Here is a 25543-nt window from a genome sequence, read left to right on the forward strand (position 1 = left end):
GACTAACTATTTATTAGTTAAATACAATTATTAAAATATTATTACAAGCGCGCGAATATTTGATGCATTCAGTTTAGTTGTTTACCGATTCTCTCTTTTTTCCTCAAGCAAAACTTTTGGTTTCGTTTTCAATATAGAGGCGAGCGTTTATGGGGCAAAGGGCGAAAGGCCATAAAAGTGCGAAGAATTTAGCGGGTGTAAGACTTACAAAGGGTAGCTTATGTATTTGCCATATTAGTATGTGTTAATTGAATATAATTAAATGAGCTTTAAATATTTAACGTTCAATTGGCCGGAATTACTCTTATGAGTTAAATTCGTCTGAACAATCGGTGATTATCACCTCGGGTCGTCTCCTTGTAAGTTGAGACAATTTTTAGCGTTGCCCGTAATCCACGCTCTAAGAGCAAACTCCTCCCCCTCTAAAGAAAATAAAATCAACTCAATATCTCATGGGTTCTCTAAAACTGACGTCTTCGAAGCCCACGCCGATCACAATCACGTGTTTTGCGAAGCTGGAAGGTATGCCCGAGTCACGTGACAGAACGGGAGGAGCTACCGGAAATTCGAACCTAATTTTTCAAACGATCCCGTGGACTTCTAAAATCTACCCATGTTGGCATTGCTAGCTTCAATCGTTACTCGGTAAAGGTCCTCTCTTCGCAATAGGCAATACAAAAACAGATTGAAGCAACTGAGATCCAACAAACGTTACAATCTTTTTCGAATTTTGTGGGTGGAGCGTAATTGTCGACCATGTCATAGTCGCCATTTGTGAGTGAATAATAATACTAAATTTGTAAAAATTATTATAAATTAATAGAATCTTATAATTTTTAAACATTACAAGGTGTTTCAAATTCCTGGATCGGGCAATTTTCTCAAAGATTATTTAGGGCAATTTTTTTAAGGGAATAGTTATTGGTTAGAAAAAAATCGTTCATCATTTTTTTTCCACCGATACATAAAGCTATAGAAAGACAGAGGGCGGCACGAAATTTTTAGTCGTCTAGGCCTGAAAAATAAGTATTAAATAACTCCAGCGCAACCCAGTGCTGTGTTTATTCTCAGTCGCTTTAATCCCTTCTTGGATAAACTTGAAATGATTACTAGCGCTACTACAACGGCAACAGGGCGACACTAAGAACGGATTACTAGGGCTAATACAACGGTAACCTCCATTTAGGTGAAAACAGTAAAAACATCAAATGAATTGTATAGACGACGGCTTATGATTTTCACCAAATTTTAAAAGCTTTATTTTTGTCCCCAACGGAGATAGAAGTTGCTGGAGATTTATAAATGGTCGCGATGTGATCCTCCTCGGTATAAAACGCGCTATACGATCGGGGGTACGCGCGAGGAGGCGTAAAATTCTCCACTAAAAACGTCGCTAAACTTGTTGAAAAAACTAAAGTCGAAAGGCTCGCTTATACCGCGTTATTTTTAAAATGAAAAGCTCTCCAAGAAAGAGTCCCTATTATACGATAGAAATGATTCCGAGTCGTAAAACGTAGAGACCGGGGGAGGGGGGGGTGTAATTTGTGGGAGGAGGGGGGCTTCCTTCTTCCGTGACTCAGTCCGACAGTGAGAAATGGCCCTAAACGGAGAAAATGCTTTGTTATTCTAATCGCCACTCCTCTCTTTCTCCCTGCTTAGAGTGAAGGTTCTGTCCTCTGGCGGGTTTTAAAGCTCTATCTTCCCGATATCGTTTGAACGTCCCTTTTTATTACCACCAGGGGGCGGGGTGCCCCTACCCCTATCCTGACCCCCCCCCCTCCCCACTCTTTTAATGTTGGGTCCTGGCTTTTACTCACGCTCGTTTTGGGCCTAAAAAGAAACGAGACGTATTCTAATCTCCCCTTCAGACTTCAGCAATCCCTTCAATTCGCGTGCCGCTCTCCTCCCGAAGATCGGCCGGCAGGGTTGCCAGCGGGAACGACGCTGTTGATATCAAGCCCCGAAAAATAGCGCGTAACTAGTCCCGACTGGAGTGGCTATGAGTCAAGTTCGCTTTTCGAAAATATGATCGAGAATTTCGGAATGTTGTTAAACTCGGCGTTCGCTATCAGAACTTGGACACCCTCGAGGACACCTTCCCTGTAAATTAACTTCACCTTGGACACCGTTGTTGCGCGTGTAGAACACTTTTACAGGCGCGGGTTAGTAGGCCAAATATTCGAAGCCGATTCGCAGTTTCACCTTAAAGGGAGTATGAACTTCCATTTAACATTACTGCCACCAGGTTTAATAGAAGCTAGAGGCGATTGTCATTATTTACGTTAAAACAAGCCGTATTTTGATTAAGTTCATATTTCCTTTAAGTTTACCATAATAGTTAATAATTAATACTAAATAATATTTTTAATAAAAATTGAAACCATTTTTTTTACGTGTATAAAATATGAAAAATAGCCATATTGGGCTACGAAGCGTCATAATTGGCAAGCTCGCGCGTGACAACCGGTGGGTGTTGGTTGGAAACCCCCAATTTTATGGAGATGAGTCACGGGACGCGTTACCCTCGTCTCGCTTATAGAGAATAACCTCATCCGCGAGTCTTTGTCGCTATCATACCCCGACTATGACGCAACCGGCGTCCCGACCCCGACCAGGAAAAGGAGGGCCACCGTTGATGGTCCCATAAATTTTGGGCACTAGGCATCGCCCCTCTTGACGGGATGCACCCCTGCCCTCCCGCTTTTTCTCTCTTCGTTTTTCCATTATAATATTCCCAGCGCCATCTATCGTACGACGGCCCTCCCTCTCTGCTAAATTGCAAAAATCGAGTCTGCAGAGCGCAGACACGACTGTGATGATGGCGATACACGAAAGCGGGCCAGAACACTTACTAGCCCTCTGCCCACGCGTGAAATCTCCGATTGTTTGATAAAAATTTACGATTCTAGGGGGCTCGATGGGGCTTACTCTAGTATTATACCTCCAGTTCGGAGTGGAATTACCCCGACGCGCGTTTTAAGGAATGCAACTGATTTACGAGCCTGCGGTGGTTGGCTGCCCCGCGCGACACGTAATACTATATGGCCGAGTGAATCACCTCTTTGTTTGGCCCAAATACTTTTTCTCTCCCGCGACTTTGATCCGCGGGTCTTAACCGTTTGATATGTCTCCGTCGTAAAACTTTATTGTCCGTGGCTGATGACTGACCAGGATCTTTCGCGAAACTCCTTACGGCAAGCTGACTCTGATCTAATAATTATACCCTTTGATACTCGTAGGTCTATTTTTACGCCGCAATTTGCTACCTACCCCGAGAAGGACTCGCGTCAACCTCGTAAAAAGGTGTCTCAAAAGTGACGCGGCTTTTTTTACAGAAAATAGCGCTTGAAAAACCATTATTTTACGAAATAAAAATAAAAAGTCGTGCGTGAGCCAGATTGTACAATACATTTTTTACTGTTGCGCGTGCTCGTCTCTGTACCTTTAAAACTGAATCTACTTGCCGTGAGATGGCGCGCTCTTAAAAAGCTCAAATCCCTCTTGGGGTAGGTGGTCTGTGCTAAGAGCGACGTTTTTCTTACTTTTGTTTCCTCTGTGTTGATTGATTTTTATTATAGGTAATCGTTAAACTAATGTAAATGTACAGGTTTCAGTTAGGTAAAATTTAATATCTAGTCATAAATGTTTTATTTACGGTTTTCAATTATTACGGTACAGAATTACACCACAAACTGTCCAGGCCTATTTTAGTGGCAGTTCTGCAGTATTTGTATAGTTCTAAAATTAAGAACTACCCAAATATTGTTTACTTTGGATAGTGGGTAAATAGTTTATTTTATAAAATAAAATGTGGTCTTAACCAAATGTTGCTCTTACGTCACAAGACCCAACTTTATTAGTGTATTCTTGGCACGAGCGATTTGCACGCGCACTAGAAAAACCATAATAATTCCTCTGGCGACTGTAGCACGCGCTCGTTGACTTGTTAAAGTACGATTACGATTATTCTAATAAAGCGCTGTCTCGTGACGTAAGAGATACATTTTATTTTTCTTGTTCAATTTATTTTATAAAAACATCTAATAAAGTAAATTGTATACACTCTTTTACGAAATCGGCCATTTCATTACAGGCCTAATTTAAAATAGTACAGGCAAGGGCGCCTGCACGTGCTCATCAGCTCGAGAGGTCGCGTGCACCTGACCGCGTGAAGCGGCCTTGCATGCGCTATTTGAAATCAGACCTGTAATAAAATGGCAGCTCTCACAAATAAGGATATAAAAGAGTGTATTGGTAAAATTTAAAAAAAATCAAATTCTGTAAAATAAAATTTGAAACTTTTGAAACGTAGCGTTAGTTTTCGCGTCAGGCCAGATCACGCAAACACGTAAAAACGAGTCCGTTGGTAGTCCAATAAATTGTCCATTATTAAACGGCAACGTCCCGATGTTTTATTGAAGTGTTTTTTTGTTCGTTTAGGGATTGGCGAAGTGGCCCGCGTTCATTTGCACAGTCCGGAAAGCGAGGAGCTGCTGTCGGCGGGAGGCGAAATGGTGCTGCGCTGCAAACTGGAAGGCAGCCCGGAAGTCTCGTTCCAATGGTACCGCAATGGGCTGCGTCTCTTCCGCAACGAAAGGATTTCCTTCCGCAACGGCAAACGGCTGCACATCAATCCTCTGACCATCGCCGACAACGGCGTTTACTCCTGCCGCGCCAAGAACGACGCCACCGAAATCCCCGTCGAGAGCTCCGAAAACTTCGCGCTCAGATTGAGAGGTAAATTCGCTAGTTTTATCTTCTTCGAGGATAGCAGTTTCCGTTTCGCGGGTACGTCGCGATCTATAGATAAATTTTAAGTCGAGTCAGAATTGACAGGAAATTGAGTAGATTACAAAAATATGTTCGAATGCCCGCGATTTCCACACTAAACAACTCGCTGCTTAAACTTGGGAAAATGTTTAGTTTTACCAAAACCACATTTAGTTTTAAAGCTGGTTCCATTTCAAATACCGGTTTAAACTAATGGTCGCTTCTGAAACTGTATATTTCCCTTCGCTATTAACCAAACATTTAATTTGAGTAAAGAAATACCAAACTTGTGTGCTTAGATTAAACTGATCACGATTTTCCATTTTAAAAATATTCAGGTTTAATTTTCTGTGAAATGCAGGATTTTTTTGTTTCTTTAACAAAACTTGGTATGATTTTTATGCAACAATCAAAAATTCAAGGGGTAAAAAACTTTTTTCAAACAAGCTAACTACGAAAAACCCTTCTATCGTATTATAAAGTAGTCGACGCTCCCATGACAAAATTTAGTAAACGCCATTTTTTTAAATTCTAAATAATTACGGATTTTGATTTACGATGGTAATGCGAGTGGTTCTTACTGGTTTATCTCATAAGCGAATTTATTGATGGGTTTCATTTTTTTTTCATTTGGTGTACAATTAGCATATTATACTTGAATTTACAACTTTGACGAAATTTTAAAAACTGTCGTTTACAAGGTTTTGTCGTAAAACAGCCGTAATACGGGTTTGGCTGTGTGTGAAATCAGTGGCGTAGACAAGGAGGGTGTCCGTGTCCAGACCCCCCCCCCCATTTGACTGTACTAAAATTTACAACCCATTCTCGACCCCACTCTTAACATTCACATACTTCGACCCCCCTTGACGAATTTCTGGCTACACCACTGTAGAATATGCTTACCACTCGACACTCATTTTAACCGTAAGACTATATGTAATATAGTCGTAGCATTCAGAAGTAAAACCTTCATCCCATAACCTTCTAGCATGTTTACCTAACTAACGATATTAGCGTGCGTATCGAAAATTGAATATCTTATTAGACTTAATCTTAGGCAAATTATACACCAATCAGCGCTTCTCACTCTTCAAACATTACCGCCTATTTGATCGATAAAGAGTGAACGTTTTTTTGTTGGATCGCGTAGAAGAGAAATACGTTTATTCGAGTAGCTTTCGGATGCCTATTGTAATCGATTGAAGTATATTTTAATAGAGCGTTTTTCGGGGAAAAAATGAATGAGTCAAAGCTAATGAAGCGCTTAACTAAATCGATTTCGAAGTCTACTTTTTTGATAGATACGCTAAGTCTCTCGAAAAGTCTCTCGAAGTAGGAAGATAATAGCTTTGGCTTTCTGTCGGCTCCATTCGTTTAATCGGCGCAAATAAGAGGGACTCGCGAATAATACGCTCCGCGTCAAGTGCTCTTTCCGTGTCTCTAGGAGAAAGAGGACGCAAAAATGAATGCTCCGGACGGCTAAGTGGCGGCGTCGTCAAAAAACGCGATGGCGATCATATTCTCATCTCCGGCAGACTTTCGCGGGCGTTCTTCAAGGGGGGGGGGAGCTCCTCCCCACCCGAGGCGAAATAATACGCCGTCTTTAAGAAGTGACAGGCTAACTGGATAGGCTCACTTTTGGAAGAAAGAGTAATGTGGCCCGGCGTCCCCTTAGGTCTAATAAAGCGTCGCCCCGCCCTTATCTCGCCCTTCATCCGAGAGACGTAAACTATACCCGCTTTTCTAGTTCGGCGAGTACTGTCAGTTAAATACGACGCGGACTATATCGTCCGCTAAGAGAGCAAACCCAATAAAAGAGTATTAAAAGTGACATTTGTTTTTGGCCAGTCTGTCCGCTATATCAGGCTGCGGCGGGGTTTTCCTCGCGGGAGAGGATGCTCTCGTGCCGGTTGCCATAGGCGACTGACTCTCTCTTCGCTCCCGGACTTCTTTTCCGTTTCCACTTGTCTCGTTTCAGTGAATTATGAGAGTTCGGCGGAAACGAAGGCGGTTGCTCGCCTTAGATCTGTTCGCTTCGTTTCTCTCGTTCTCACCTACCTTTGCCGCCGTAGCTCCGTATCGAAATCGCCATTTCTAGGCGCCCTTCGCTATAGCCACCCGCGCCCTTTGCTACGCTGCAAAGTGGTTCGTGTAATATTCGCCATCCATCTCTTACTCGCTTTTCTTTCGAAGTATCAAACCATAATTCTAGCAATTTATTGCCGATAAATATATATTTCGCGAAATTGATTTGGTAACGTTATTTTCTGTCTCTGTTTTATGCCAAAAATTGTACCGAGCCAATGTTATATTTTATTATATTTTGACTTTTTTGCCATCGTTTTTCGGGGGTTTCTTGCCTGTCTCGATGTTCATCAATCATATAACGCTTTTCTATGTTCACGTTTTCAGAACTAGTAGAGGCTAAGGTATAAGTTAGCGGACGCTTTCCCGCTTTCTCTCGCTACTTGGCTTTGATACTACTAGTTCCGATAGCTGGAATAAAGTTCAGTCGACTCGCGAAAAGAACGTAACAACCCAAGGCGGAATATTTATAGTTACAGTACGTGGTTTGTACAATACGTGGTGGGATTAAGCAAAAACCCTTCGAGAACTTCGGAATATTTTTATAAGAAACGTTTGTAAAGCACCGAGAAAACGTCGTCGTTGCCGTTTGTAACGTCGACTGGCTTAACCTCCGTAATAATCAAAAATACACGGCGCGTTTTGCGAGAAAATATATTAAAATGTGTAGGTCGATTTATCTTCGTACCGAACGTATACGTGAATTTATTTCTCCCTGCGGTTTTGTTGTGGCTAACAAAAATATGAATTGCGTTTTCATTTTTAGTTCGGCGTCTCGTAGATGGCGCCGGAATTATAAAGAGACTTATTTCATCAATTTCATTTTGGTTGACACAATTGCCCTGGGATATCTGCAAACTTCCTTCCGGGGTAAAGAGGGAAAGTATATAGACAACGCGAAGAAGCCCATCTTATAATGAAAGGCTTCGTCGCTGTCTGTTCAAGTAATTTGGAGCCCTCTATCTAGTGGAGATTAAAATTAAAAGCGTAATTTTAGAATTAAATTAATATTAAATTAGGATTAGGAATTAAATTAATGTTAAATTAGGATTAGGAATTAAATTAATGTTAAATTAGGATTAGGAATTAAATTAATGTTAAATTAGGATTAGGAATTAAATTAATGTTAAATTAGGATTAGGAATTAAATTAATGTTAAATTAGGATTAGGAATTAAATTAATGTTAAATTAGGATTAGGAATTAAATTAATGTTAAATTAGGATTAGGAATTAAATTAATGTTAAATTAGGATTAGGAATTAAATTAATGTTAAATTAGGAATTAAATTAATGTTAAATTAGGATTAGGAATTAAATTAATGTTAAATTAGGATTAGGAATTAAATTAATGTTAAATTAGGATTAGGAATTAAATTAATGTTAAATTAGGATTAGGAATTAAATTAATGTTAAATTAGGATTAGGAATTAAATTAATGTTAAATTAGGATTAGGAATTTATTAGCGCTTTTCAAAGGCGATTAAAGCGCCGAATTAATTTAGCCTTTTGGTAAATTTTATTTGTTTTGCAGCGGACGATGTAGCCCTGATAGAACAGCTTCCGAGTGACGTCACCGCGCTGAAGAACCATTCTGCCAGGTTCGATTGCGTTTACGAGAACGCCGCCAAGATAGAATGGTACGCCCACGACCAAGATGTACCGCTCTCCAACGTGACCAGGTAAATAATTTATATTATCAAAACACGTACTCTATCCCCCCGATGATATATTATGCTCCTGGATAGGTAAGGGAAGGGGGCGGACGACCGCTTTATGCAAATGCACGTGCACTTACCTTAAGAGATAGTGATCTGCGGAGAGAATGAGGCACCCCCTTGAGACGTTAGACAAAGGCCCGACAATTCATGTAGATACATACAATATACACGCATCTTATAACTATGAAACTTGCCAGTATTTAAAAATGATATTTGGGGTTTCAAATTCACTCAATTTTAATAAAAAATTCTGTTAAATGTCAATATTTAAATTGATTTGTCTGTATATTATAGTTATTTAAATAGTTCAAAATCTTAATAATTGCAAAAGTATATACTATCACTCTAACGAGAGAAGTATCCGACTAAGCCACAATATTGAAACAAGCATCTTCGCAGATTCGAGGCACTTTTCAATGGCGAGCTAATTTCGAATCAAATTTAATAGTTATATTAATTCGTACGCCAAGTTAGGGATTTTAACCGATTTCCCTGTGAAAAAAAAATTAAAAATTGATCAAAAATGTGATCAATTTTATTTTTTTCGTCATTTTTTTATTTTGGTATTTTATTTTATTTTTCAATTTTGTAAAATGTTTCACAGGAGGGGGGGGGACCCTTGGAATCGGTCAAAATCCAATGTTATTTTCAATGGGAAAATTTCCATTTTATGTTGTCAAAAACATTTTTCGTTGCCATGGCAAAACCGTTGCCCATTGAATAAAATCCCTTTAGGTTTTTTCAAGTTACATGAAGGTCAAATAATCCCCCGAGTTTGAACAAAATCGGTGTGTAACACCTCGGGTAGTCTCCTTGTTAGTGTTGTAAGTCGGAAAATGACCGAGGCCTTTTTTTCCGGAATATTTTCCGTATTTTTCCGAAAAAAATAAAAAGTTTTAATTCCATGATTAGTCTAATATTGTTTGCAAATTTAAATAAAGCGGCATTTTCGCCTCATTTTTCGAATCTAAAAGTAAAACTAAACCTCCAAACTAGCTTTAAATTGATTAACAATGTAACACTATTAATGTTTTGTAGTATTTTTACTGTTATTAGACATTTTATTTCGATATAAAGTTAAAAACATTAAAAACCCTTAAAAAGTCATTTGTTTCAATTTTTTATTTTTCCGATTTGCGGAAAATTTTCCGGAAATTTTTCCGCATTTTATTTTTCCGGAAAATTAACAACACTATTTATTTTTCTATATATTCTTGTAAACATTGCCGCTCTAACGCTCGAAAATGTCACTACGTCGTCAGAAATTTGTACGACCCGGTGACGTTCGCTGAAGTTCTCGGACATATTTTTGTCGCGCTTCTATAAACAGGGGAGTCCATTGTCGGAGCTCTTTGGAGAGTAGCCGTAACTGGAAACTCGGTCCATCGGCTGGCTTATATAGGCGGGAACACCGCTCTTCCACTTTTATTCGGAAATCAGATTTGACATTTTTTTAAGGGGGGGGAGGCACCCTCTTCTCCGGGTCGACCATTTGGTCTCCCTAAATAACGGCCAGAAGTGTCGTTTTCCCCCGGCAGCGGGCGTCGTTCGATCCTGGAGTTGGCGCGGCAGCTGATGAGGTCCCCCGGACCACCCACTCCCGAGGCGCGCGTCTTCTTTCTTCTCGGCGCAAAGTTTTCCCCGCGCGTCTCCAAAACAGCGAGATCTTTTTTCTTCCCCGGAAAAGTCGATTTCTGCATTTCCTCTCTACTCTGTCTTCGAGGAAAAGCCACAGCTTGCCTTATTTTTCTTGGACGCTTTTCTTTTACTTATCCTTCCAGAAAGAAGGCGCTGGAATATACGACTAAATGCCATTTTCTGGACGTTTTTATTAGATTCTCTACAGAGAAATACAACAAACCGAGTTGTCTCTCCGTTAGCCTTAGTCGCTTTTTTACGGCGCGACGACACTTTTTGAACTTTCGGCGCTTGTCAGCTGGCGTTCGTCACGGGAAAATTGTCATTCTAGACGGCCGCGAAAGGTTTCGACCCGGTATTCTCTCGCGTCACGCCGTTCATTGACCCCGTCGTGGGAAGTGAAATCTCAATCTAAATTCAATGAGATATGGATGTGGCTCGAAATCACAAAAGGATACGTACATCCAGAAATCTTTCCATCAAATTATTCGGAACAGTTTTCAATATATTCGGCTTTGTAGTTTTAAAAATTGACCCTTTTGATTATAGGTTCTTCGCGTATACGCCTGGGAAATTCAGTCTAGCGTATAATTATATAATTATTCATTTGAACATAATTTATTTTCGAACGAAAAAAAAAGCGAAGAAATTGCTCCTGGGGAATCGCCAAGATTTGACGCATTCCCTTTTAGACCAGTTTCGAATGCTAGATGTTCGCCTCAAATTGGTACTTTGCTCAACACGCTTACTACCGACAAGCTATTTAAACGATTTTGAAGTTACCCACTATTCTAGGAGCAACAAACACGCAAGGAGAACGTAACGCGTTTTTAGACGCGCATTTTCGTGTGTACATTTCTCATTGGCTAGACGCTTTAGCACCGGCCACCGTCGGAAGGGTTAAGTTCGGAATATATTATCAGCCACGCTCGTAAAATGCTTTGCCAAAAGACGCGTCTAATGAAAACTGTACGTGAGAAAGAGCTAGGGCGTGTAAAGGTTATCTCCGTTCTCTTGGCGTGTTTGTTGCTCCTAGCTTTAAACATTCGGGAGTTGTCCATTGTAAATCGAATTGAACAAAATAGAAAACCACTAATTTCCGCGTTACTTTTCGCTAGTCTGGTTTCCGAAGATTAAACTCTTACACGCGTAAAGTAAAAGTTCATACTTTGTTTGTTTATATTCTATATTTCATAAGTGTATAATCTATATTTTAAAACGTCTTAATCTATATATTTGATTATATTATATTGGATTTTTCATATATTTTTTCTCCCGGTTTGGCGGCCCATAGTATACGGAAGACGAAGGGTTTGACCTATGGGAGGATTCATTTTGGGATTGTTTTACAGATAAACAATACAGAGTTATTAACGAAGGAATTTCGTTTGTCTCGTTCAAGGTACACCCTATTTCAGAATGGTTCTCTGCTCATTCATTCCGTGAGGAATTCGGACGAAGGAATTTATCGCTGCGTTGGACTTAGCGCTTCCAACAAAGACGCTCCCCAGCAGACTTACACGGCGCGTTTAAGAGTGGCCTGTAAGCGTGATACGTTGTGATTACAGTTTATAATTAGATTTCACGCGTGTGTCAGTATCCTATCTTCCGCGTGTTGAGGGTTTTCTATTTCTATGCCTAGAACGATCACGCGTTTTTGGTGGACTTCGGTCATACGTGCCCTTCGCGTCGTCCTTATAGAAGATACTAACTGACACACTTATGGAAAACAATTATAGACTTATGGTTGCGAATTGCGAAGGATGGTTGACGTTTTCATACGCACCACCTTTGTACACTTTAAGCATGGACCAAGAATTTAAAGGGGACTCACTTTCCCCGATATTTTGACACGGTAGGCGTGGCCTAAATCGGAAGGCTTACTGAGGTACATCAGCCGCTTTGAAGCGCCTCAAGAATTCTGTTCAACTATCACTGCGAGTTGGGGCCATAGATATAAGAAATGTAAATAAAGGTCTAGATAAATATCGGGGCGTCTAAGCCTAACATAAAATACGGAATTGACACCTAGCAGACACCGAGGAAGGCACGTGACCAAGAGCGCGAGCTCTCTTAGCATTTTAGACCGTAGTCTTTAGACACCATCTGTTGGTGACTTTTGGTATAATTTTTAAGCAGGAGACAATTATGGCTCTCGTGACGATAGCACGAGCTTTCTTACCGATAGATAGCGCCTTATAAAGATAGCCTGCAGAAATTACGCGTTTCTGCTAGCTGTCACCTCCGTATTCACTCCCTTTGAAATATTTTATCTAAACCTTTATATACGTTTCCTATATCTATGGCTGGGGCTTAGGAGACAGTACGTGCGAGAAAGTTAGGTTAGGCTTAGTTCATTAAATTTATAAGTTTAGATATGAATGGATTCCAATAAGTTTGATTAAAAAACCTCAGCCATACGCGGCTTACTGGTTATTTTTACTTAACACAATGTTTAATTATCATTAAACTTTTAAAGGCACAATTTCAAAAATAAAAGGTCAAAGCCTTTCTAAGCCGAATCATTTAACCGACAACAACGGCACCATTTTATCAAAATTGAACGTGAACGCTCTACGAAACTACGCCTGAAATCTACTTCAGCGACGCCAAGTTTGTCCACATTGAACAGGGGCGTGCCAACGTTTTTACGAAAGCGGGGGCAAAAACATGATTATAAGCACATACCTTGTTAAATAGGCTACGTCCGAAAACAATGACGAGGAATAGAAAACTAACCAAAAGGGTGTCGCGTGTTTAGTTGGCCTGTCAGGTTGGAAAATAAGAATCCTAAGTGAACTACACCTCTGCCCAAAGTCTGCCCTGGGAAAATCACGGGTCATTTTAGTTCAATGACAGGGGCTGTCATTGAACTAAAATGACCCGTGATTTTCCTATTCTCAGTATTAACGCCTGCTTTTTAAAGCCTAAACAGTGAGTCCCTTCAAATTCTTGGTCCATGCTTTAAGCTTAAAGCGGAAACTAAGCCTAACGGAAAACACCGAATCATTTACATTTCGACTATGTCGTCTTAGATTTGCAAGAGATGGGAGAAGCGTCGCTGGAACCGCGAATAGAAGAGGACGGAATGATGGTGGTTCCTCAAGAGAGTCAGTACGAAGTGACTTGCATCCGTCCCAAGGGCCATCCCAACCCGCGTCTCTGGTGGGAAGATCCGACTGGACATGTCGTCAGCGACAACGGACGCATTCGTGTCGACGAAACTCTTAGACTGATTATCGAAGCGGTCAAGACCACCGATTCCGGAAACTATTCCTGCTTCGCCGAAAACGACGCTGGTCAGAAAAGATCCGTCGTCCATTTAGTCGTAACTGGTGGGTTTCTTTTTGCAAATTTCATTCAGTGACTGTACGGTTATAATAGAAGTTTATAAGTATCCATCTAGAGCATTAAATGAAACATGTACCATCACAGGCTCGAAGTACTCCAATAAGAACTAATTACCTCACGAATATCCGGGGTGTGCAAGGCATCACGGCTCAAAATTTACCGCGTCTAACAATGTAAAATGCAAAAATTACACTGCTTAGGGATATGTACATATTTGTCAGTCATATTTTCCAGCTGTTATAGTTCTGGTTTTAGGTATAGTTAACATTTGATGTATTTAGCCCACACCATGTTTTTCTTCCGAAACGAATTTGAAAAATTAGTAGGAGCCTATGAAGGCACATGTTTCAATCGAATAACATTACCGCGATGAATACTACTTTCCCGTTGTATACTTCCGGTTATGGTGAATGTATTTTATTTTATAGTTCCTCCAACAATTACCCAAGACCCAATGGGTATGTCGACAGACGAAGGCGAAATGGCCATCATGTCTTGCAGATACACCGGCAGTCCTTACCCGTTGAGCAAAGTGAACTGGCTTCGGGATGAAAAGTACATCAAGCCGGGCCTTTCTCATTTGAAAATGAATATGGACAACGGTAGCTTAGTGATTCCTCACGTGGCGCTCTCCGACGTTAGTACCTACGCCTGCGAAGTGAATACGACTGGCTTCCCTCCGGCGCGGTCCAACCCAGCGGCTCTACTCGTCAAAGAGAAGCTCAAATTCGTGCCTTCGCCCGTGACCCATCGCAATCTCGAATTGGGCTCCAATTCCAAAATCTACTGCAAGGCGCGCGGCGCCACTCCGCCCGTGGTCAAATGGATTATTTACCAAACCCCGAAATCGGAGCGCCCGCTGCCTCCGTCCGAATGGCCGTCTCATATTCGAGACGAAAACGGCACGCTCATGTTTAGCGGTGTTAAAGCCGAAGACGCCGGAAATTACACTTGCTTCGCCACGTCCACTTCTCAGGGAATGATCAACGCCACCGTCAAAGTAGACGTTATTGGTAAGCATGTTCGAATAAGCCGAATTTGATAGATTTTGTGCAATTTTGGCCCCGTTTCAGTGGCTCCTAAATTTACCGTCGTACCGACGAATACGGAAGCCTACGAAGGCTATTCCTCCATGCTACACTGCCAAGCCGTCGGAGACCCCGCCCCGACTATACAATGGGACAAGAACGGAGCTTTGAACGGCTTCGATCAGAAACGCTTTCACGTCATGCCGAATGGAACGCTTTTCATAAGCGAAGTGCACAAAGACGACAATGGAAAATACGGATGTACAGCCGGCAACAGCGGCGGGTTCAAACGCGCCGAAGTTTCCCTCTTAGTCCATCGTAAGTACCCTTTTGCTTTTCGAGCCTATTTGATACTCCAAATTCTTATCTTTTTACTCTTAGACGAAAATCTTAGCAATACGGCGGAACCGAGGGAAGAGCATACTATGACCAAAACTGTGGCCATAACGTTAGGAGCGGCTGCCGTGTATATGCTGTTAGTTCTGGCTCTCCTGGTCTGGTGCAGAATGCGCAGGGCTAAAAGGAAGGCCATGTTCCTCGCCCAAGCCACTGTTGACGTGGCCAAATCGGAGAATGGCGAGGTTGTGGTGGGCGGTGCTACGGAAACGACGGAATTAAAGGATAGGTCGAACGGAGGCGTCAAGGATGGATCAGCCAAATCCAATGGTGTCAAGAGTGACGGAGAAGCGAATTCCCCCAGCTCTGGCTCTCATACTTCCAGGAAAAGCCGTTCGTCCTATGACAGAGTTCAATTTCCTAGGCACGATTTGCAGAAAATGATGCTTCTAGGTTATTTTTATTTATACTTTTTATTACAATCAACGGGATTACGCAACAAAGTCTTTGATTATAGGTAAAGGCGAATTTGGCGACGTGTATTTAGCCAAAGGAAAAGGAATTAAGGATCTAGACCCAGAGACAGTTGTCATGGTTAAAGCCCTACAGGTTAGGGATGAAAGTTCTCACGTGGAATTCAAAAGAGAAATGGAACTTTATCACAAGCTAACTCACGATAATCTGGTCAAACTTATGGGTGTTTGCAGAGAAACTGAACCTTTCTTAATGATTGTTGAGTATAGTGACTGGGTATGAATTTTTTTCATTCAAAATCAGTATGGTTTTTCAGATAGATTGTATTACATTGTTTTTGTACTACTTATAGGGTGACTTGAAACAGTTTTTATTGGCAACACGAAAGGATAACCCACGTAAAGGACCTCGACCACCTCCACTTAGTTTATCACAAATCATAGGAATTTGCCATCAAGTTGCTATTGGAATGGAATATATTTCAAACAATCGATTCACGCACAAAGATTTGGCTACGCGTAATTGTTTAATTTCCTCAAAACTGGATATCAAAATAAGCAGTCCTAGCTTATCAAAGGATACCTACGCCCAAGAATATCATCGTTATAAAAATAAGTCTGTTCCTCTCAGGTGGCTACCGCACGAAGCCGTTTTTGACGACGAATACTCGACCAAAAGCGATATTTGGTCTTTCGCCGTCTTGGTTTGGGAAACCTTCACTCAAGCCGAGTTACCATTTTCAGATAAAGGTGACGAAGATATATTAGGATTACTCCAAAATCGCGAATTAGTTTGGTCCCCGCCTGATGCTTCTCCCGATAAACTAAGAGACCTTTTGACCAAATGTTGGAATTATAACGCCATGGAACGGCCTTCCTTTTCAGAGGCTGTTACCAAAATCGGAGAATTGACTATAGATAGTCATCTCTGAACAGTTTTTGATTTATATTCTTTACCAATAGTTTTAGCTAGTTTGAACACTGCAAATCGCAATTCCAAACTTGGAATTAAAACATAATTGAGCCGCAGTGGGCTACTAGCTTCTCGCCTCATAATTCTCCCTTCGTGACGATATCATTATTAAACTGGTACTTAATTTATTACCTCTTTGAGGAAGTTCGGATTTGATTTTATCATAAGGAATCAAGAAGTGTTTAGCGTGAAAAAAAAATGCTTTTAGAATACTAGTCAGCGATTTTAAGTTAGTGTTTTAGTTTGATACCGAGTGAGGCTTTTCTACTTACACCATAAAATCAATCTTGTTAAATATTGAACAAACTGATTGAAAAATTATCATCAATAACTCTTTATACAAACGTTTTTTAACTGCCAAAACTATATTTATTTTAATTTTTTTAAACTTTCTACTGTACCATTTTTATATTTATTATTTTTTATATAATTTTAAGCTATGTCGTTTTTTGACAACAGGGAGTTTGTAAATTTGGGATTTAATCGATAAAGGCTTCTTTACATAAAGCCTGCCCAGACCAATTTGAGTTGTGCTAAGTATTTTTATTTAAATTGTACAATTGGAGTTGACCTATCGCAGGGAATTGAATTTTGTTTACGATATTTCCTAGTTAGTTCAAGAGTAGATATAAAAGTTTGTGTGGTATCGTCTAATATTTCCCATTGTTGATAAACCTTTCATAACGTGTACGAGTTGTGCTAATAATAATAATAATATAGTAGAAATAAATTTTTAGACAAGTGTAATGGTTAACTAGAAAGTAAACAAGTATGGATTTTAATTTCTTAGGCTCTCACTACTTTTTGACAAAAGTACAACCAAGTTTCATTGGGTGCTATCTCCCATTAACCTAAAACTTACGGTGCTTCTTTAAAAGAAATAGTATAGCTAGTATCAGAAATACGCATATTTCTGCTAGTATTTGAGAATAAATAGTAAAATACTGAGACTAAAAATAAAAGATATTGTAAATAATGTACAGTTAAATACTCAATTTCTCAGATAAATTGTCATTTCAGCTATGCAAAAAACCTACAAAATCAATCATGAATGTTCTTTGTCCATTGTTTTTTTGTATGAATTAAAAGAGGTGGCCAAATCTTAATTTGATTTGATTTTTTCAAGAAAAACATTGTTTTATTTATCAATTATTTTTCAGTTTCCCATTTGGTTCTCACTGTCTCTAATCTCCTTTAAAAACATTTGGCATTTTCCCATCATTATTTTAATAGCTTCTTCAACTACAATATTCGGGGGTAAAGCTCCTGTTGTTTCTACAGAAACTAGAAACAAAAATTAAAAAAATAACAACAAATTACTTCTCAAGTAATAACGTACAAATGAAATGATCCTTCACTCTGGTCAATCTTACACAATCCCTCAAATCTTCGTATCTGTATATATTCCGACTGCACATATCTTTACGAGCATTTACAACATGAGCAATCTTTCTGCCTGCAATGTATCTAGTTTTTGTTTTGAATAATACAAAATTAACCATTTTTTACCATCGGGTTGTTTTTCTATCTTAATAACTCCCTCTGAAAAACATGTTTTTAAACGTTCAGCTTTTTCTCCTTCTATTTCGCATAATAAGGTTATTTCTGGAAGTAACCTATATGATGCTGTAGCTATATACAAAAAAGAAAACTGTGGTATTTGAGAATTGAGAGCAAGTTGATTTAATACTAACCAACTGGAGAAAATTTCGCATGATCTCCTCCTACTCCTTTAACGCAAAGAAGTTTAACATCTATTTCCTAAATTAAGTTTTTATAAATTTTCTTTAACAATAACCAAAGAATTCAATATTTATACTTGGCCTGGCCTGAGTTTAGCAATGAGAATATCATCGTTTACAGGTCCTATTTTTTCTCCACACTAAAAATTAAATACATTAGTAAACTTTTTTATTAGTTTTCAAAAAAAAAAATTACTAATTCCGCTTGATTTCCTAATGGTATCCATTTCATGTGTTTGGTGTATACTAAAAATAAATGTTATGGTGAGTAGATAGATTTTAAGCTTCAAAATATTTTTTTAAGTACCATGATGATCAATGTATAGTTCATCAGGCGTGCAAGCTTCCTTTGAAGCTTTGGGATTTTTTGAGCAACGGACTTTTAATTGGAACTCTAATGTATCTTCTGAAGTAGGTTTTTCTTCCTCTAAAATATTGTATTATTATTATTATTGTCTTTCAGCCTTTAAGACAACTCTAACCATTTTGGTATTCAAAAAGGCGAGGGTCTGCGTTAATGGGAATTAATCCTAATCTGTGCGCCAATACTTCATCTTGAACTAAACTTGTGTTGTTATAGATGTGTACTTTCTCAATGGCCATAGTAGGAACCTAAACACATGTTATAATTAATTATACATGTAATTTAGCTTTCAAGTCCAATACTGACTTCAGCAATCATGATACGACGAAATGCATTTGCAATAGCAGGATCAACCCCAACCATATCAAATTCCATTTCATTTTCATTCAGTTTCACAATATTTATTTTGAAGCTCTAAAGGTAATAGTAAATTGTTTAGAACTTTATTTAACATTTGCTTGCCAATTCCCACAATCCAACTAATAGTTGTTCAGTTTAAAGAATTTTCGTTAGTGAAAAGAAATTGAACAGTGATTATGACAACCCAAGCAGACTGTTAATTCATTAACCTTTTTGAATTTATCAAAATTCCATGCATCATTGTAACCTGGGTAATTTCCTGGGTAGTTTGTGGTCTCTGTCTGAAAAGACCAAAAAAAAGTAAAAGCATTGAATTTCAAATTAATATGGGAAAAACCCTACATTTATAACATCGTGTTCTCTCAAAACAACTCGCGTTCGTCTATCTTCAATAGAAGCATTCATCTTCAATTTTAATCTTTGATTTTAATTAAGGAAATAAAAGTAAAAGCATGAATGATAAAAGCACATGCTTTTCGTAATAACCATAACCCCTGAACTCTTCTACTGGAATTTCCGGAAAGGTCGAAGTTCACTGCCAGTTTAGCCCTTCCAAGGGGCGTACGCCAAAGTTTGCTTAGGCAAGGATATTTAATTTTGATTTAAATTAATTTAGGTGGATGTTATTTATTTCACTTGTGAAGTGCTAAACTACGGATAAAAGGAAATATGGTAAGTTATTAAGATTATTTCAAAATTAACCTAAGTTAACTTGATCAAAACCGGTTACAAAATATTGCAAAGGCTTATGCCTATGTGTCAAAATGAAAATAGTTTGAATCAAATTTAAATTGCCCTAGTAATTTTTTTAAAACTGTATATTTTATAGATTCGCTTTATACTTATCCAAAATCGAGCTGGTAAAACTCGCCTTGCTAAATGGTACATGAACTTTGATGATGATGAGAAGCAAAAACTTATAGAAGAAGTACATGCAGTTGTAACAGTTAGAGATGCCAAACACACTAATTTTGTTGAGGTAAGAATGTTGATTCCATGAATGTAACAGAAGATTGTATAACATAGTAATAAATTGTCTTTTTCAGTTTCGAAATTTCAAGATTGTATATCGCAGATATGCAGGATTATATTTTTGCATTTGTGTAGATGTCAGCGATAATAATTTGGCATACCTCGAAGCTATTCACAATTTTGTTGAAGTCCTTAATGAATACTTTCACAATGTTTGTGAATTAGACTTAGTTTTCAATTTTTACAAGGTAGTGGCAAAAGTGGAGGAGACTCTCAGACCTTCTGTTAGAAAGAACTTCATGCAAAATGTCCTTGGCTATAGTTGGCTAAGCTACAAATTTGGCTGTGTCATTTCTTGAATAGACTCACATTGTAGGAGCGAAATTGTAATTTTGCAACCAGAAATTAATTCATGCATTGTTTATGATGGATGACTTTGAATTATTTAAAACTAGGGATTTTCCTTAACACTTATTGTTGTGTTATAAATTTATAATCCTAATTTGAAGATTTAGTTTTAACAGTAGTTATATGACTACCAAGCAATTAATTTTTTACATGCTATGTTCATATATTAGTGGTAATAGACACTTATTTTACCGGCATAGACCGAGTTCCGAGGAAGTATATTTTTTAATTAATCATACTACTAGCTACTATTACAAGCGTAGCTCTACAGTGACATTCAAATTAGCTAGGAAAGTGATAAGCACGGAAATTATCCACCCAAATTAAAGTCTTTTGTATGAAGTTGTTTTCACTTTAGGTAGTGATTTTGAAACTTTTATTTAAATTCTATTATACTAATTTTTGTTTTTGATTCTCTAGGTCTACAGTGTAGTAGATGAAATGTTTCTTGCTGGTGAAATAAGGGAAACCAGTCAAACTAAAGTTCTGAAGCAACTTTTGGTTTATAATTCTTTGGAATGATTTATTTTTATAAATGTATTACAATAATTGTTACTTACTCATTTTGTATTGTTGTACATAGCAGGTTACTTTCTATCTGAAATTATTTAAGCTTCTCAATGTGTATATTATGTTTCTTAGACATCGTAGAATAGTGTCTAAGTACCTTTGTTTTGTTGTATTCCCTATCGCCTTGCGATTAAATACATAAATGTTGGTTATAAAGTAAATTTAATTTCTTTAAAACTATTCCATTATATTTTCTTGAGTTGATTTTTGACACTAGGAGATCGCTAAGTTGCTTGTTTATTGTTACAATGTGTTTGGTCTGCTCAGGGCAAATTTTTAAGTGCTTAAATCTTAAGAACAGATTCCATTTCCCTCTTGATCAAAGTCGGTCAAGGATTCCAGTAGTCAAATGTAAACAGTAGCATAGGCAGGGTAAATATGACCACCTCCAACCAAAATGTATAGGTGGATACTTTTTGCTTGTTCTGGGATTTCCCTGGTAAGAACCCCACGACGTCATTTTACTCCCAGACACGGGATAGTGATTTATTGCAAGAGAGCCTACTGCTAAAAAAGGCATAATTAGGTTTATGTGTGAGCATCGTTACCGAATGATAGGAACAGGTTTGAAATTAAAAGCAAGGAGAGCACAGTTCTGAAGTAATTGCGGACGACTCAGTTGCTCCAGACTCTGGAGTTGCAGCTGCTTCTTCTCCATTCCTTCTCTCGCGGTGGGCTATCCTATCAATCGAATTGAGATATTTCCCGATCAAATGGCTCTCTCCTATTGGGTCGGCGCATCTTCATGGCGATCTGGTCATATGCTCCAACTCGCGCAGTGCCCTAAACCAACTCTGCAAGCGGTCTCTCAATCCGGTCGTTACCAATATCCATGATCTGTGTGACCGTTACCTTGGTATATTCATCCTCTTTTGGTGTCCCGTTCGGGTCTCTGGAAATGAATCTACCGATCTTACTCGGTTGGTGCGGCCTACGAAGGTTGACTTCATTCTTGCCTCTACTCTGACGGAGATTAAGGGAGCCAGAGTTTGGACAGTTGATTCTTCGTGCACTCATCTCAGGCTCCCGAGCTATCTTGAACTTCAAGATTCCTCGGCTTAATGACACGTTGCTGGCGAGGCTCGGATGTGGCCGATTCCCAACTAAGGCCACACTTCACCGGTTTCGCCTAGGTCCCACGGACGCCGGCCCCCATTTTTGGATTCGGGAAGATGCTCCCCACGTTCTATATTTCACCGGTTTCGCCTAGGCCCCACGAACGCCTGCCCCCATTTTGGGATTCGGGAAGATGCTCCACACGTTCTATACTTCACCGGTTTCGCCTAGGTCCCACGAACGCCTGCCCCCATTTTGGGATTTGGGAAGATGCTCCCCACGTTCTATTTGACTGCGATGCATACCAGGGCCGTCGGGGTTTTCTTCGTTGTGCTCTTTGAAATCATGCTTTCCCTGAGACACTTGTGGGAGTGCTCACGGCTGTCTATAAGGGCCTATCGGAGATCGATTCGGCTATCTTGTGCCAGGCCATTCGTATTTATCGGCTCCTCCGCAGTCCGTGATGCGCCTGGTGTGTAGGTACAACTTGACCAGGCTTTTTCAGACTTCCCGAAGCGATATACCCAAAGTCTCTACCCCTCCATGGGAACCGCCAATAACATGGGAACGGTTATTTCGAGATGGAATACAGCATGATGCTCTTAGACAATTATTCTTCGCAACGTTGGGGCAATATTACAAGGATGCATGTTGTCAGATATTTATATACCGGTGCTCCAAGCGCAATCATGGCAGCCTACTACACCGGTGGTCTCATCATTATGCCCTACGCCAGCGTCCACAGGTGAAAAAACAGCCATGGGCAGTAGAACCCAACTACAGACGATCTCACCCTCAAGGCAAGCCACTCATCCCTCCAAAAGACGCAGCAATAGGTCAACCAGCTTCCACTTCGCGCACAGCTGGAGGATTTAGAGTGGATGCTCTAGCACCTCTCACTGACACCCCACCTTCAGAGGTAGAGAGTCAAGCCTTTCAGAAAAGGTATGGCACGCCAAACCGGACAAAATTCGTTTTACTCTCTCTCGCTCTCAGAATGGTAAATGGGCCCTCTCTCTTATATCGTTAGCTCTCTCGCTGTCCCAAATTACGAATATATCGCCCTCTCTCTGACATGCTCTAGCGCGCTCTCTCTAACACCGTCTTTCACCCTCTCTCTGACATCCTCTAGCGCGCGCTCTCTAACATCGTCTTTCACCCTCTCTCTGACATCCTCTAGCGCGCACTCTCTAACATCGTTTTTCACCCTCTCTCTGACATCCTCTGGCGAGCTCTCACTGACATCCTCTAGCGCGCTCTCTCTAACATCGTCTTTCACCCTCTCTCTGACATGCTCTAGCGCGCTCTCTCTAACACCGTCTTTCACCCTCTCTCTGACATCCTCTAGCGCGCGCTCTCTAACATCGTCTTTCACCCTCTCTCTGACATCCTCTAGCGCGCACTCTCTAACATCGTTTTTCACCCTCTCTCTAACATCCTCTGGCGAGCTCTCACTGACATCCTCTAGCTCGCTCTCTCTAACATCGTCTTTCACCCTCTCTCTGACATCCTCTAGCGCGCTCTCTCTAACACCGTCTTTCACCCTCTCTCTAATATCCTCTACCGCGCTCTCACTGACATCCTCTAGCGCGCTCTCTCTAACATCGTCTTTCACCCTCTCTCTGACATCCTCTAGCGAGCTCTCACTGACATCGTGTTTCACCCTCTCTGACATCCTCTAGCACACCAAACCAGACAAATTTCGTATTTGGTCTCTCTCTCAGACTGCATTTGCTACGTAAAATCGCCCGCTAGTTGACATCGAAAATCGCCCGCTATTTGACGTCGTATTTTTTTTCCACAATAAAAAAGGCCTTTAATTTTATAGATATAAATTTCTTCAATTACTATAGGATATTTACTTTTTTCAAACTTTTTTAAAGTGTCTTTTTAATTTGTATTGGAACCGATATTACAAATATTTTCTCCATAATAAAAAGGTCTATTGTATTAATTAAGTATATTTTTCTTCAATTGGATATCTTTCAATATCGTGTCTTATTTATAAGTTACGAAAGACAATATTTTAAATCATACGTTTTAAATAAGTTATTCAAAATAGAAGAATTGCACATGCAATATTGTTTTCAATTTTAAAAACTTAAATGCAATGTTTGTAAAATAATAATAATATTTTCGGAGGAGCTTTCGAGCTCGTGGCTATTTGTCAACTTTTTTTTAAATAATATATTTTAAGGCGAAACCCATCAAATGTTTAGTACTGAAACTAATCACTAGATGTAAACAGCGTTTTAAATTTAAAATTAGTTTTTCTTAGCGTCATGCTCTACAGACTGATACTGTACTGAGTGAAAAATTTGCTCCCAGAAGTAAAATGTACATATTTTTTTGTAGTATTTTTAACTTATCAATCTCGGCCAAACAGGACGCAAATTAAAAATTAAGAATTGCTACGTGTTTTGAAGTGCTGAAAGTGTAACGTCATACATAAACATAATTTATTAGGCGATAAATGTATCGAAAATGATGATTTTAAACTTCGGTATAAAATATTTGTTAGACAATAAATAATGCCCTAAATTAAAAATCGAATTACTCTGAAACTGGGTCTAATTATTTATCAAAAAAACCAACCACAGCCTTCTATATATTATTGTAAAAAATTACGTTAACGAAAGAGTTAATCAAAAATTGGTTGACTCTGAAAACTGAGGCCCATATTGTAGTTCACGTTTCAGAAAACAGAACGACTTTACTTTCATTCAAACACCAATAAAATGACCAACTAAACCTTTTAAGCAGGGTTTCCCCTTAAACGTAATTTATAATCATGGATAATAATTACTTTTATATTTATTTTAAATCATAGGTATTTTATAACGACTGCGTTAATTAATCCAGGGTATAATTTAAACAAACCGCGAGTCGTGAGTCACGTCAAGTTGAAGGGGAGAGAGAAACTTCGCTCTCTGTTGCTATTCGCGGCCCCCTGCTGTCCGGTTTCGTTTGTATTAACTCCCCGTGAACAACATGCATTATTTACAAGTTTACAGGCTGTTCAACAGAAATTCACATTGATTTATAATTATACGTTAGAAATACATTTGGTATTTGTTTTAAACGAAACTATCTGGGAAGTGATCTACGGTCGGTATTTATTATTTAATGTTTAATCAACCAAAAAATTACGATTTTTTTCCACAGGCCTAAATTTTATACCCCCCCCCCCCCCTCTGAAAAACAAAATGTGGAGTATCAACGATAGACAGGCTAAGCCTACGCCGGAAAACTTGTAGGGGGAACCTTGAAGAATTGTAGTCGTATGGTTATTGTGCATGAGCTGTTTATTGTACAAGTTCTGTCTTCCTATATTCAGTGTTGGGTAGTATTTTAAATACTTGTATTTTAAATTCTATTTTAAATACTTTTTCAGTATTTATTATTTTATTTTAAATACTTTTAAAGAAATGTATTTAGTATTTTATTTTAAATACTTTTAAAGAAATGTATTTAGTATTTTATTTTAAATACTTTTAAAGAAATGTATTTAGTATTTTATTTTAAATACTTTTAAAGAAATGTATTTAGTATTTTATTTTAAATACTTTTAAAGAAATGTATTTAGTATTTTATTTTAAATACTTTTAAAGAAATGTATTTAGTATTTTATTTTAAATACTTTTAAAGAAATGTATTTAGTATTTTATTTTAAATACTTTTAAAGAAATGTATTTAGT

At 38.9% G+C, this 25543-nt stretch overlaps 3 protein-coding genes across 3 annotated transcripts in view; 2 read left to right on the plus strand and 1 right to left on the minus strand.

Annotated features, from left to right (window-relative positions):
• Positions 1–17473, plus strand: part of LOC149936184 (inactive tyrosine-protein kinase 7-like) — a 60293-nt gene extending 42820 nt beyond the window's left edge. The window contains exons 3-11 of the mRNA XM_090154423.1: positions 4441–4737; positions 8388–8535; positions 11615–11754; positions 13248–13547; positions 13992–14576; positions 14637–14909; positions 14973–15380; positions 15445–15677; positions 15754–17473. Of these exons, the coding sequence (XP_090010549.1) occupies positions 4441–4737; positions 8388–8535; positions 11615–11754; positions 13248–13547; positions 13992–14576; positions 14637–14909; positions 14973–15380; positions 15445–15677; positions 15754–16332 (2963 nt within the window). The 3' untranslated portion in view covers positions 16333–17473. The remainder of the gene's footprint in view (positions 1–4440; positions 4738–8387; positions 8536–11614; positions 11755–13247; positions 13548–13991; positions 14577–14636; positions 14910–14972; positions 15381–15444; positions 15678–15753) is intronic.
• A 53-nt stretch (positions 17474–17526) lies between these two features.
• On the minus strand, positions 17527–19465 carry Polr1C (RNA polymerase I and III subunit C). The gene is made up of 11 exons (XM_090154424.1): positions 19182–19465; positions 19049–19120; positions 18786–18893; positions 18598–18727; positions 18423–18542; positions 18312–18361; positions 18193–18255; positions 18068–18134; positions 17883–18005; positions 17713–17829; positions 17527–17657 (listed from the first exon to the last, which is right to left on the minus strand). Exons 1-11 carry the CDS (start codon positions 19242–19244, stop codon positions 17530–17532), a joined length of 1041 nt encoding a protein of 346 aa, XP_090010550.1. The 5' UTR covers positions 19245–19465; the 3' UTR covers positions 17527–17529.
• Positions 19324–20969, plus strand: AP-2sigma (adaptor protein complex 2, sigma subunit). The gene is made up of 4 exons (XM_090154425.1): positions 19324–19511; positions 19669–19818; positions 19886–20059; positions 20640–20969. The coding sequence occupies exons 1-4, from the start codon at positions 19509–19511 to the stop codon at positions 20739–20741; spliced, it is 429 nt and encodes a 142-aa protein (XP_090010551.1). The 5' UTR covers positions 19324–19508; the 3' UTR covers positions 20742–20969.
• Positions 20970–25543: the final 4574 nt, after the last annotated feature.

The sequence above is a fragment of the Leiobunum rupestre genome, chromosome 7 (assembly GCF_980474605.1).
Source record: "Leiobunum rupestre chromosome 7, qqLeiRupe1.1.hap1, whole genome shotgun sequence".
In the NCBI taxonomy this organism is placed as follows: domain Eukaryota; kingdom Metazoa; phylum Arthropoda; class Arachnida; order Opiliones; family Sclerosomatidae; genus Leiobunum; species Leiobunum rupestre.

What these genes read in the sequence shown, in the direction of transcription:
- Polr1C (XM_090154424.1), bottom strand. Translation starts at nt 19,244, where the DNA reads ATGAATGCTTCTATTGAAGATAGACGAACGCGAGTTGTTTTGAGAGAA. An exon ending in GAGAACACGATGTTATAAAT is followed by an intron (nt 19,121 to 19,181) that starts GTAGGGTTTTTC and finishes TGGTCTTTTCAG; the next exon opens with ACAGAGACCACAAACTACCC. An exon ending in ATTTTGATAAATTCAAAAAG is followed by an intron (nt 18,894 to 19,048) that starts GTTAATGAATTA and finishes TATTACCTTTAG; the next exon opens with AGCTTCAAAATAAATATTGT.
- AP-2sigma (XM_090154425.1), top strand. An exon ending in AACACACTAATTTTGTTGAG is followed by an intron (nt 19,819 to 19,885) that starts GTAAGAATGTTG and finishes TGTCTTTTTCAG; the next exon opens with TTTCGAAATTTCAAGATTGT. An exon ending in TAGTTTTCAATTTTTACAAG is followed by an intron (nt 20,060 to 20,639) that starts GTAGTGGCAAAA and finishes TTGATTCTCTAG; the next exon opens with GTCTACAGTGTAGTAGATGA.